Source organism: Chanos chanos, chromosome 13, assembly GCF_902362185.1.
Source record: "Chanos chanos chromosome 13, fChaCha1.1, whole genome shotgun sequence".
NCBI classification, from domain to species: domain Eukaryota; kingdom Metazoa; phylum Chordata; class Actinopteri; order Gonorynchiformes; family Chanidae; genus Chanos; species Chanos chanos.
In genome coordinates, this window is record NC_044507.1 from 12111835 (window position 1) to 12125776 (window position 13942).

At 41.1% G+C, this 13942-nt stretch overlaps 1 protein-coding gene across 1 annotated transcript; it reads right to left on the reverse strand.

Annotated features, from left to right (window-relative positions):
• Window positions 1-168: 168 nt before the first annotated feature.
• Window positions 169-5440, reverse strand: LOC115826497 (butyrophilin subfamily 3 member A1). The gene is made up of 10 exons (XM_030790360.1): window positions 5365-5440; window positions 3521-3604; window positions 2807-2905; window positions 2434-2535; window positions 2196-2330; window positions 1703-1840; window positions 1525-1576; window positions 1395-1421; window positions 1241-1267; window positions 169-1124 (listed from the first exon to the last, which is right to left on the reverse strand). Exons 2-10 carry the CDS (start codon window positions 3578-3580, stop codon window positions 565-567), a joined length of 1200 nt encoding a protein of 399 aa, XP_030646220.1. The 5' UTR covers window positions 3581-3604; window positions 5365-5440; the 3' UTR covers window positions 169-564.
• Window positions 5441-13942: the final 8502 nt, after the last annotated feature.

Below are 13942 nucleotides of genomic sequence, written 5' to 3' on the forward strand. Positions count from 1 at the left end.
GTCTGTTATTTACTATTTCCTTATATTAATATAAATCTATAAAAAAAACTATCATGCGTGTTGCATAACCTAATACGAATCAGATTCTTTTTTTCCAAAATAAAATCAACACAAACACACAAAGTAATATTTTTCAGATTTATTATTCACAGAAAGTGCATTTTCATGGCAGGATTAATTACGTCAATAAGCTGTTAATAGCTGAACAATACTCATCTGTCAGTTTTATGAAAATGCAGAATGGGTGCAGACACTCATTACCCCATCCACCCACACACACACACACGCACACACACACTCACACACACAAATGCACATTGCATTTTCTATTAAGGTGCGGACAGCTAGAATCAAGTAAAGAACAGTAGAGACGGCAGAAATAACAGACTGAACACCACAGATGATTGTACACTTGGTCTTTACAGCTAATAAGAATTTCTCTCTCTCTCTCTACGAGGTGACTCCAGATACCCAGTTAGTTTTAGATGATGCTGATTTGAAGTGGTGAGTAGATTACACACTGGGCCTGGCATTGATGAGGTTTAGAGTGTGAGATATCGGTGCTCATCCCCACAGACACATCCCCTGGCACAGACAGTGGCTCTTGTCTCCCGGAGACCGAATCACCAGATCTTTTATGATCTCCACAGTGCCGAACAGCGGGAAAAGCTTCTCGGCAAAACGCTCGTTGTAAGTGTAGATGTGAGAGCGATTCTCCACGTCGTAGAAGGAGAGCTGGCCTTCGTCGTAGTCCAGGTAGACGCCCACTTTGCGGGGGATGAGGTTGGCCGGCAGGGCGGTGAAGGGAACGGTCAGGGCCTTCAGCTCGGTGCCTCTCTCCAGGCGGAGGGTCAGGTAGCCGGTGTCCGTGTTCAGGGACTTGAAACCCTTCCGCAGGGCGGATTCTTTGGCCACGCCTACGCGCCAGTCCATCTCGCCGACATCCACCTCCCAGTACTGCCTGCCGGAGGCGAAGCCCTGCTGTCCCACGGCGCACCACCACCCGTCGAAACGCTGGTGGTAGTTGGGCACGTCTTTCCGTTCGAAGCCGCAGCGCATGCGTTTCTCGTCGTCCGAGATCAGCAGGTCCGGATTAGCCGTGTCCAGGTCGAGGGTCACCTCCACTGAGAACAGAGCACACGTGAAACATTTCACGATCGAACTGTTAACTTTCAGGTAAAAAAAATCACGCTGAGATGTTGTGGTAGTATTTATTCCAGTAAAGATGATGACCGTTTACCTGCTGCATCACAAATCCAGTCCCACACTGAACAGACAGAAAAAAAAGAGAGGATTATTATTGTACTACTGTTAATGTGAACTATGCATTATCATTCATATGTAATGACATGCAGGTGACAGTTCCTGCATTTTGTGAGTAAAATGTCACCTACCTGTGTGAGGGATATAGTGAACAGCACCTGAGATACCAGAGAAATACAACAAGACAAAACAATCAGTTTTAGCAAAGATCAGTTCTCCTTATATCTCACAGAACACTCTTTAAATGAGATCTGGACTGACCTATTTTATGGCTTCTCTGCTTCCAGATGAGCCACTGGCGGGGGATAGATTCCTGAAAGGAAAATCATTGATATTTTATTGATGGGCGTTTAATCTCTAAATTACAGGTACTGTTCCTCTACCGTGTGAATTAAGGCTACTGAGTGTGGCTCATGAATTTGGACCCCCGCTCCCCCACCTGGTCCGGTTCTTTGGTCATTAGGGTCCAGAAGACCAGCTCCATGGCAGACTGGAGATTAGGCATGCGACCTTTACGCCAGTGGCGCTCAAGGTCGTCCAGAACGACAACCACAGCCTCTCCGGGCCACACACTCTGCTACAGAAGTAGAGAGGAAGAGAGAGAGACAGAGGGAGACAGAGAGAAAGACAGAGGTGTACACATTAATTCCACATTGCTGTGCGTAAAACACAACAATATCAGACATTCATAAACATGGACAACCACAGTACAGCTGTGCCTAATCAAAATCACCCAGCATTTACATTTGACAAAGTGAAACAGACAAGTCTCCACAGAAATGTACTGGGTAAGTGCCCAACCTCTTAGTGTCTATTAATAAATCATTTTAATGAGCTAACAATGAATGAAAATGAAAGTTATATATTTTAAAAAAAAAAACATTCTCTATAATAATCTAATGTCTTCATCCTTTCATTTTGTTCTTCCTCACCTCAGGTTGGGTCTTCAGCTCTTTGGTCCAAGAGAGGATGAGTCTCTTAGCGCTCTCTATGTCCTGTTCACTGCTCAGGGCCAGTTCCCTCCAGTCAGCCTGCTCCGGCCAACCATCGGTCTGCATGGGCCTTTTCTGTCAGACCGTTCATCCAAAGTAAGCGTCGTCAATCATTCACCAACCAACTTAACCAAACTCACTCTGAGTCACCATTTCTGTGTTTCTGAATGGTATTCACCTTGCTGTCCAACATGGATGCCCATTCCAGGATGAAGGCTCGGCAGGCCAGGGTGGGCCACACGTCCTCACAGTTCACAATGTGCTGCAGCACTTCAGATCTCTTTAGCGGTGAAAGAGACAATTCAGAGAGAAAAAAAAGCAGCGAGTGTGTAATCATGCATCCGTATGTGTCTGTATGCACGTCTATGCCAGTGTACAGTTGATCTAATGGAGTCATGGTTAGTTTTGGGTTTTTTGCATTTTGCTTGCTTGTTTGTTTTGTGAATCTTGTGAATGTAGGATATCTAACTATCTGTTAATTTATAAGTCTACTTTTGTATTTAATGGTGGGGGGGGGGGGGTTACTGGGTTCACTGGTTTGAGAGCCTTACCTGGCACACTCTGCTCAGCTCCTTGGCCAGAGCCACAATAAAAAGCTGACTCTCATCCAACGGCTCTCTCTTCTCATTTTTAGCCCTCTTACGAGATTCCTGCCCAGGTGGAGTAAGAGAAGATTAGTAATATAAATATGTACACAGCCCACAGAAAGCCTACACATTTTCAACATTTTCTACTGCCTCTGCAACATAGCATCATATTCAAATATACAGCTCGGCATTTTCACGTAACCCGTTTCATTTCGTTTCTAGTTAGCTGGTTAGATCTGTATGTACATGTAGAGAAAGCTTGAGCAAAAACTGATGTAGGGGACATTGAAAGAAGACTTTCTTTTAAAGAGTTTTGTATTTGAAACGAGGACGACATCCTTTTGGCTCATCAAAATTCACCTCACGCCAGAGCTACTCATTTTGTTCTCTCTCACTCTCTGTCTCTCTCTCACTCTCTCTCTCTCTCACTCTCTCTTTCTCTCTCTTTCATTTCTGTAAACAGAATCAATGCTTGATTCATCGCTATTGAAATGGGTTTCTTAGGCCACTTAAAATAACAATCAATCAGTGTTGCATAAAAAGGCAAACAGAGAAATAAGACTGCATTCCATAAGAGACTCAGAGCAGTCAGTCAGTTGGAAGAAATGATGAATGAATGTATCTTTTCAAGTCTTTGAGAGCTGAACTGAGTAACAGGGGCAGAGAGCTGGCATGCACCTTAAACTTGACTGTAATATTCTTAGCAGGTTCAACGAGGAACTGGAGACAGTGCATCATCTTGGCTGCTCAGGGCTCCAAAACCTTACAAGACAGAAAGAAACAGACCAATTGCCATTAGAACAACAGCTTAAAGAAAACACTCTGTTAATTCAAAGTAACCCAAACAAGACTAACTAAGCAGAAAAGATGCATCGGCTTAATGAATAAGGTTTACTTTACTTTACTTTAGTCTAGTTTACAAAGTTTTGGTTCATATGAAAATTAACTACACAACCAAATTGAATCAAGAAACTGATTAACAGTGATGAGAGCAGATATATTATAATATTATGCTGACCTGCAATAAGTCTCTGTATTTCCCCAAAACATAAGATGGACATCACATGAGAGAAAATTAGGCCAACTCAGAGCGCAAACATGTTTACTTTTACTGTGCTGAATCATTAAACATGAAGAGTCAATGCATGACTGAATGTCTGTATTAAACCAAAACAATAACACACACTTACAGGAAACCTTGACTTTGACCTTAAAAAAGAGCAAAACAAAAATACCTTCTCAAACAGTTGATGTCACTGGTGACTAAAATAGTCCCAATGCTTTACTTTGTAACAATCATTAGAACTTCACATTTGCAAAACGAGCTTTTCAAGGTCAAATAATATTTTGACTGATAATACAAACCAAAGAAAACATTAATGTAAAAAGAGACAAAAAGAGTCATTTCCAGCTGAGTGAAACTTGATAACGACAAAAGCACAAGCAGACACACACACACACACACACCCATATCCTATAGGCTCAGTCTACAAGCTCTGTTGTTTAAACCAAGCATGTGAGCTTTGAAAGTGTGGCACTGTAAAGGATGGTTAGTGGATTACTCAGACCCAGAGAGGCCAGAGTTTAAAGTCCTCACAGTCCAACTGGCTCTGATAGGGACTGAAAAACAGTGGGGAGGAAGATTAATGCATTAAGCCCGCACAGAGCTTCTCCACTGTCAGGGTTTCTTTTCTGGAGGGTTTTTAAGGTCCTAATTGTGCAGCTGAGGAACAGAACCTCGAAACACAAGATATGAGAAATGGTAAGGAATAGCTATTAACACTTCCTCTCCACATCCTTTATCCAGTCAGAAATACTGATACACCTTAAACAGTAATACATCTGGAGAGATTCCATGCATAAAAACGGTGCTATGCATTAAACACTTGATCTAAAAGGCTAATCTGTATTCTCCTTTCAAGTGTATTAATGTGAGACAGCTACAAAAATTTCTCCAAACAATAGAGAATGCCCTGTGGAGGATTATTATATATGACACGCATTGCATCTATAAATGTCACCCAGATTTACTGTGGTGCACTAGTGAAATCAACATTAAAACTAATTTATCTTTATTTACAATAAATACTCCATTGCGTACTGCATCTGCAGAACAATATATAACCACAATCCCTGAAATGCAACCCTTGTATTCGTTATTTTCGTTGTGTTAAACAAAATCATTACAATGCATCTTTCACACTAACCCAGTTAGCCAAACCAGTCTAGACTGGCACTCTCATCGTAAACAGTGAGGGATACGTGACTTTGCGGCACTGCACAAGAACCATTGTGTATATCGATGAAGAGATGTCCTTGAATGACATTGTAGCACTTTTAAATAAACACAGTAAATTCTGCCTGACATCAAGCTACATTATACTAAATGAAAACTGTGTCATTCTATATAATGTTTACTGCATTTTCTGCGTCGATGCATGCACTTTTAAACCTCTCCAGCAAATCAGCAAAACCGGAAATGCATAATATAGACAATAAACCTGAGCCTACACCAAACTCACCTTGAAATTGTGCGATTTGATAAAGTTTGTTCTTTTCCTAGCGAAGGAGTGTGTCCGTCATGCAAGTGCGTGGTAATACTGCAGCAAATGCTTGACCTTGTTTACATACAAAGCTTTCGGCTCTTCCCGCACGATTCGAGTACTTCCGACAGAAACGAAAGCGGAACTCCGATTATAGACATGGAGCGGTTAACCCGACATGTTTGTTGGGGCTTTTGGAACTCTACGACTAACGATTAGAAATTCAACAAATAAAGTATGATTTAGACAGACAGTGCAACATAAACTACATTTTAAACTTATGCTACAACGTATATAACATAGTAGACCTACTCCTTTATGTTAATTTTGTCGTGATTTTCCTTGACAGTTAATTTAGAGATCAGTCTATCACAAATTATTGACATAATCTCTGAACTAAATCTAGACGATTTCACACGTCAGTGTGCATTCATCTGCAATCAAAAGCACAATTAGGATCCAAATCCCATTACAAAATTGGAACCACTTAGGATAGAAAGAGAGATTAGTATTGTAGAAGGTATTCACTCTCTGCTTTATAAAGCATTGTCTAGAACCATTTCACAGGTACTCACAAACAAAAGCTGCCTTTATCTGAAAACCCCCTTAAACCCAATAGTGGCCTCTTAATGAGAGAGCAACATCTTACAGATAAGAGAGACTCCCTGTGACTTCTCATTTAAAGGCTTAGATTTTTAGACATTCAGTGACCTGAGTTCTAATGGAGAACTCACACAACAGTAGGAAGGTTCAGAGGCGTACCAAACAGATACAATCTGTGTGTATTTAGCTTCAGCGCAGTAACATATGTTGTTTAGTTAACAGTGTGACCATGCTCCCCTGTGGCTTAATCCAGCTGTGCGCTTGAATGAACCTCCAAAAGAGGTGCTTAAGGTTTCTCTGTAAACATCCACACCTCTTATCTCTCATTAGGACATCGGCCACTTCAGAACAAAGGAGACCATACGAACACTCACACTAAAGAGTGGAGCACAGCCATGCTTAGCCACTGTTGAAAAGCACAGTGTTCCAGTCACCTAGATCAAATGGGAAATTATTTAGCTGGTTGTAATGACCACAAGATTAAGTGAAAAAAAAATAAATTTAAAAACACTGTTGAAACAAACTGAGAGAGCCGGCGTGCAAAAAGGAGTCCTAATGACATCCAGGTTAAAGGCATCATGCAAAAACTGGGCAAAAAGATGAAAATGCTTAAAAACACATTGTCCAAACATGCAAACAGGCATATGAGGTAACACGCTTAACAATGTGCCTAAAAAAAATGACATTTTCTCATTAAGTTCGAAACACACTCATCTCACTCTCTTGACAGTAAGTGGACTGATCAATAAAGCTATTGATTGTCTAACTCAATCAGAATTAAGGCTAACCAAGCTCTTTCTTTTTTTTATTCTCTTTTCTTTTCTTTTCCAAAATTTTCGACAAAAAGTAGGATGCAAATGTGTTTATGCAAAGTGTCTAGGGCTGAATTCAAATCTGTTTTAAAAGGATACTTAAAAGGAGGGGGAGGAAGAAGAAGAGTGGTTTGCCTGTGAGAGTAGTGAGGTTTATTGGAAGACAGTGAAACAGTGCACAGATAAATGCTAATGGTTTGTGTCATAAAATTTTGACATGAGGAGCCTGCAAAATAAAGCTTTACAACCTGAACTGTTCTTATTAAAAAAAATTCCTGATGCTTCTGTGATTAAAACGGTTTCTTGTGTTTCAGTCAATGTTTTGGGTGCAACTGTCATCATATTGTGTACGATATTAATCAGATCTCAGCATAAGACACTTTTACACATTTGTAAAAAGACTTGTATGAGCCACAAAGGGACAGTATAAACCATTAAAAAAAACAACAACTACAAACGGAATGACAATGACCATTCTAAAGATAAAAGGAACAGATGAACACACAATATTCTATGCGGTTTCCTCCCATAGTATCAAATTTGCAGAAAAACAAAAGAACAAATATCACTCAGACTATGCAAAATCAGCTTTTTTTGTTCAAACTCTCTGAAATCTTAACATCAGATAATTCCGACAACCTTCCCAATGCTTCCCCTAAAAGACATCCCTCTCATTCATACATTGTCACTATTTACACATTTTCTCACAAGGAATATGCTTTCCCTCTTTAACATACACTAAGCTGTAAAATGTAACTGATTAAAACACAACATACACAGGTGTGACCGACCTGAAACTGCAATGAAGTTTCTAAGGAGGTGAATATTTAATGTAACGATAAGAGAGACGTCCAAACAAGTCAAATTAAAAGTCCAAACAGATGATTTGACAGTGGTTCGGAGAGTAAGCAGTGGCCCTAATATGGCAGAAGGTTAACCGGCCATTTAAAAGAAAGAAGAAGAAAAAAAAGAAAAAAGAACAAATTCTCCTGTTCCTTTTTGGCAATGTACAGTCAGTTTAACATAGATTCCCGCCTCAGATGATGTTTATGAATCCAGGCTCCCTGAGCATTTTGGTCTTTGGTGATCTCTGCTTGTCAGCAGTATTGTCGCCTTTTGCTTTCTTCAGTCTCACTTAAACTCTGGTTTATCATTAGACAACGAGAGAATGGCTTCTTCGCTTCCATAGTATTTGAGTGCCTAATTTACAGTATTAAATGCACAAAACACCATGAGGAAACAAACACAAAAGAGGGTTCAGTCTCTCATATAGATGAGATGGGGGAAGGCACTTCAGAGCAATCCCTTGCAAACTTACGGCAGAACAGTGACTTTGATTTCGTAACAGTTCGTTGTGTGTCATCCTGCATTGGGCTTGCCCCTATTTTATTAGCCTGTTCAACAAGCAAATGTCATGTTTATTAAAAATCAGATCTGGGAGCCTGCATAGGCCAATGGAAAAAAAAAAGGCCAACTGCTCTTCCCGCAAACATTTTCATATTATAACATATCCAATCGGTGGATTAGGGTTCTGTTCCTCTGAGTTCTCTGTGGTGCTGGTCTGAGTTAGAACAGAGGGACCTGCTGGTATTTTAAGTGGTTGAAGCCTGTTGTCGGAGATCAGACTGGGTGGAGACATCAGGGTCAGACTGAGGAATAACAGGGTGAGGATTCGGGCTGTCTGCCAATGCGGGAATGTCGAATGGGACCTCAGCAGACTGACGGATACTCTCCTCATAGGTTGGCGGAGGCTGTGAAAACCGACATGAAAGAAAACACATTTTACAGTCACTTGAGAATTTCCTGTGAACATTAAAGTTTTAATATTAGATATGTCATCAACGCGTCTTCTCCAAAAGAACTACCCTCATTCTATCATCATTTTTTCACACATTTCACTGCGAGTTTGCTCCTTGGAAACATGGTCATGAATTACGCATGAGATTATCAAAATCTGTTTGATGCTCCTACATTACAATCCTACATTACAGACCTGGCCTATATCTAGTTTTAATCTTGTCACTTTCTTACCCAATACTGATCCAGATGCATCACAATAATGTTTTTCCCCTCTAACTTAGCCGTTAATGTGTTTGTACTTACATAACAGACCTGCACAGATGCACATGTTTGCAGAATTTATCAGCTGTTAAATCTCAGTGCCACTGTCCCTCCCCAGCCCTGCCCCCTGTCCTGATATTTTTGACTGGAATGGATCCTCTTCCTAATTAACAGCTTGAGAATTTGAAGCTTCATGTGTGCCAAGAAATGAACTCAGCAGTCAGAGTCAAATACTCAAAACTCATGAGTCAGAGTTTAACAGAGGTCGTTTGGACAAAGGACAGACAGGCCAATTAGACAGTGTGGACCCCCCCCCCCCCCCACACACACAACCCCCCGCCACCCTTGAACAGAAGGAGCTCTCCCAAGAACTGACGCAAAAAGGGGGCGGACAGATCCACCTCTGTGCCGGTTCATTTAGAAAAAGATGGGGGGGGGGGGGGGGGGGGGGGGGGACAATGAGGGGCATTCTATGGCTGTGTTTACCTTCCAGGGGACGGGGCTTAATTATGTTTGATGAGCCTTTTTTCCTATTAGCTTGTGAGCTCATGTGTTTTCCCCTGTCAGAGTGTGACGATAAACGAACACAAAAGACCCAGCGTCACGGCAACAGTGGTTAGGGTGAGAGAGTAAACGTGTATGTTTGTATGCTACCGAAACAGCAACCAGGTCAGAAACAGTCTTTCATTACACATATGGGAAATCTGTGAGATATCTCACTCAATAACTCAACAATAATGTCCCCTTCATTGACACGACAGAGGAATAAAACACCTGCATATCTCGTAGAATCATAGACGGCATAATTACTAACCTTTGTACATGTCCAGTTGAACTTTTGTAAACATAACAAATTAAATACAGATATGTGAAGCTGAAATTGGCTGATATCAGATATCTAGGGCAAGTGCTAAGTGGGATTAGGAGACTAATGAAGAAGGAGACAGTAATCTCAGCTGTGACACAGAATACACACAGAGTGTTCTGTGTGTATTCTGAAATCAGTGGTTCGGACTCCCAGAGCAATGAACACTTCCACAAGAATATTTCCATAAGAATGCTATATTAATAATAATTTCCATAAGATAATCATTTGGCCTGTCTTTCATATCTGTGCTTCTGGAAGCTGACTCACCTCTGCGATGATTGGTCCGTTTAGGCCGAAGCGGTCAGCGATCATCATGTGGATCTGACGTTGACGGTCTTTCTTGCGAACGCTCTCGTAGGAGGGTAGACGGGGAAGGGATGACTCCAGCGAACGCAGGTGGTAGCTGGACGGCAGGCCGATGAAAAACAGTGAACTGGCCTAATGGACGGATATGGGAAAGGATGACATCTGTAGTGTTTTATTGTGATGTTTTATATATATATATTCTCAAATCAAGGTTCTGGCAGAAAGCTAACCTGAGTATTTGTGTTTTCCTGAGCGGTGTCACTGGTCTGTTCAGTGCACGTTGAGCCCACCAGTGTTTGCCTGCTGCTGTAGTACTGTGGAGGGGCTTCCTGCAGACAGGCAACACAGGCTGACATTAAAACAGAGTCAGATCTGTGTGAAAATGACTCTCAAACAACTTCAACCAGGTAATATGAATGTAACGTCTAGTGTTTATAAAAGCCAGACTCCAATCAATCCAGTTAACGCAGTTCTGAGAACACCTGAAAACATTGCCCTTTCTCTGCAAAATAACTCTGAATGAACTCTTTGCAACTTTGTGAAATCTTACATTGGTGTATCACTATTCACAAATGTATTGTGTACTAAGCTCAATAGATGAGAAAGAATTCAATAAACACTTACATTTACATGTCTTCACTAAGCAGATGCTCTACGCCAGAGCGTACAGTTGATTAATCACACAAATCAACAAAAATACTGGGGTCTGCACAAACGTGCATCATAGTTTTACACGTGTGTTTGAACCATTACGTTAATGCATTGTGTCTAAACACACAGAAAGGGTAACGGTATCAGACCAGATCTTTAATTTCATCTCAAACTTTTGTTCTTTAAAATGAGAGGATCTCTGAGTGTTCCGCTCAAACATACAAAACGTAGACGCACGGCTTTACCAGGCTATAAATTACGTGGCCCCTGACTAGACCACCATGTGATTTCCTTGCCACCTCCCGCCCACTCTTCTAAAATGAGATTAGGCAGGCGGACACTGTATGGTGGCAGAATTCTTAACGGCCCAGCCGGAAACTAGGTGATTGCTCCGTGCCGAATAGCATCCTTTGTCTGCGTGGACAATGCAGCGTCTCAGAGTGTCATCAGACCTCCAGGCAACAAACCACACAGACTGTCCTTTTCAGCATTTCTCTCTGTCTCTCTTCTCGTTTTTCCGGCAGGTAATACTTAACGAGCACGCTCCACTGACTTTTATGGACCATATGTCACCTAGACAATACCACAACACACGCATTAGTCTCCTGACACACACATATATTCAGGGTGAGAGCATGTGAGGTTGAGTACCCTGTGACAATAAAAGGGTGCTGGGGAGTTGGGAAATCCCTGTTACGTAGGTGAAAGTGAGATCTTCTATGCTGATTAAAAGGAATGCATTATGTCCGTGTCAACCCTATGTAGAATAAAAATTCTCACAATATCCCTTTCTTAGGGACTGAAGAGATACCCCATGGTACATTTTTGAAGTGTGTAAAGGAACAGCTATAAAACACAAAGACCTGGGGTCTTAAACGTGCCAAAGCAGCCCAACTGCCACATTGTGCTTTGAGAAATGACGTCACTCAAATGTGACGTGGTTTAACCTTTCCCACCAGCCCGATCGCCCGCGACCGGGAAAGAGAGAGACGCCGCAGTAAAAGTGAAGTCAAAGGTCACTCTCCCTCGTCGGTTTGCACTTTCAAGAGACTCTGGGCCCCAGAGAGAGAGAGAGATATGTCGTTTTCTTTCATTGCCTGATTCAGGGCTGAGTTAAAAAGTGTAACCATGTAAAATCAGGAGCATAGTCGGGGGAGGACCTCTTGGGCAGCGAGTCTTTTTCAGGACTGCGACCTGAAGTAAAGCTTTTGTCTTCTCTGCCCCCCCTCCAAACACCCACGGGAGGGCCTAGCTGCCATTCATCGGGATAAAACCACTAAAGAGGGGGACGGTATGTATACGTCTAAATGAGTGAAGTAGAGTTTTCATCAGAAAGTGTGACAAAGACCTATTATGTAGTCCGAACCGCCTTCTGGCTGCCTCTCAAATGTGTATCCTTGTGACAGAATCAAAACAAAACCTTAGACCTCTACCTCATGAATCAGCGGGGATAGAGATATTAACTCTGAAGAGTCTGTTTGGAAATACACAAGGGAAAAAATACCATCTATAAAAGGTTAAATTATTCTAAATCATTAGCACCAAATGAAGGCTTTCAATCAATATGCAATCTGAAAGTACTTTAGTTCATCATTATGGCACTGTTATTACTGATTTATAAACCTCAATAAGATAAAAGCAACACAAAACTAGTGTGATGATGCCAGCTATTACATCCACATTTTTGTATTCTTCTGTACGGTAAACCAGAATGAAGAAAAAGCCATTACATACAATGCCCATTCCAGTTTGAAGATAGAAATTACTCTTTTCCTGAGCTGTTGTATACAGTCCATCCATGTATTCTGCCTCAACACAAACATGCCAAAACAGGGGTATCTGTATTTCCGCTATATGAGAGAGAGCATGTGGAGCCAGCGTTCCTGTGCTGCTAAGATAACACAGCAGTATTCCTAAGGGACATGGATAAGATGGATGCTTTCAGGAAAAGGAAATACTGAAGAAAGGTTACCACAAGAGCATGAGTGCCTACACGAGAGAGGAAAGTTCCTGTCCAGTCTTTCCTGTGCCAATGCAGAGGTGAGAACTATGCTGATGTCATCTGTGTGGTCGCTTTTTTGTGGGGATAGGTGAAAATTAATCACTGACATCTCTGCAAAACTCAACTTGATCTACATCTTGTCAGGTATCTATATGACAATAAAAATGAATGGTTATTTATTATTGACAAAAAGGACATTGGCATTGTGGACACTGGCAAAAAAATTCAAATAGTTCTCAGTGTGATCAAAAAGTAATCATGCCTTGGTGTGTTAATTGATTAAAAAAACGCAACCAAAACAATGATTTTCTTTGGCAAACTGAGTAACTGCAAATTTCATCTCACCTTTGCTGTTTGGAATATAACCATCATATGATCCCAAAAGAGCTCTAATGGCCTTTACTTAACTTCTGCTTTGGTTTTTTTGCATTTCAAATCCAACATTATAAATAGTTAAGGCCGACATTTTAGCCAGCTATGAAAAGCTGATTGTAAATCAAGTGTACCTCCAGCTCTGTATGGAGTTTCTCCATGACATCATACTACAGTCTAAAACTCTCACAGACTCATGCAAGCCCATCTCTTCCACATTCTCAGTTTTCCTGTAGAGCGCAAGGGAGGTCAGCCATGATACATGGATCCTGGTCCCTGACAGCAAAGTATCTGAGTCTCTCAGTCAATAGAGATATGTATCCGTTCAGCGTAGAAACTTTGCCAAGATACAGCGCACTACAAACCCACAAACAATACTGTCATTATGTCCCGTTAACACTGAGCTGGTATCTTTGGAAAGACACAAGCTGATAAATGCACCAATGACTTGACACTTTACTATGTAGGCCTACTCAGATACACAGTGTCATTTTATCATGTTGCCAACTTATTGTAGTTAGAGGTCATTGTCTGTACACCCTTAATCCAAAAACTCTGTATCATGACTTTAACTTTAACCACAAAGTAAATATTTAACTCAGAATTATGCATCTCTAAGTCTGAATCCCACATGTATTTTTTCCCTTTCCCTTATTCCTTGTGGACTGCTGAGATAATGACCATATCTAGTAAACGCATATTCATGAATTTCAGATTCTACTATCTTTATTCATGTACTCTTTATCAAAACAAATAAAATAGTACAAAACAGTAAGAGACTATAAGGAATCTACATGACATGCTGTTCATCTGATGATGACAGACACAGTGAGCAGAACAGGACTGATTTTACAGTCCTGATTTTACTTTTTTTTTTTACAG

Coding starts and splice junctions, on each gene's coding strand:
- LOC115826497 (XM_030790360.1), bottom strand. CDS start 3,580: ATGATGCACTGTCTCCAGTTCCTCGTTGAACCTGCTAAGAATATTACA. Junction 1,841..2,195: donor AGCTGAAGACCCAACCTGAG/GTGAGGAAGAAC, acceptor CTACTTCTGTAG/CAGAGTGTGTGGCCCGGAGA. Junction 1,577..1,702: donor TGACCAAAGAACCGGACCAG/GTGGGGGAGCGG, acceptor TTTTCCTTTCAG/GAATCTATCCCCCGCCAGTG.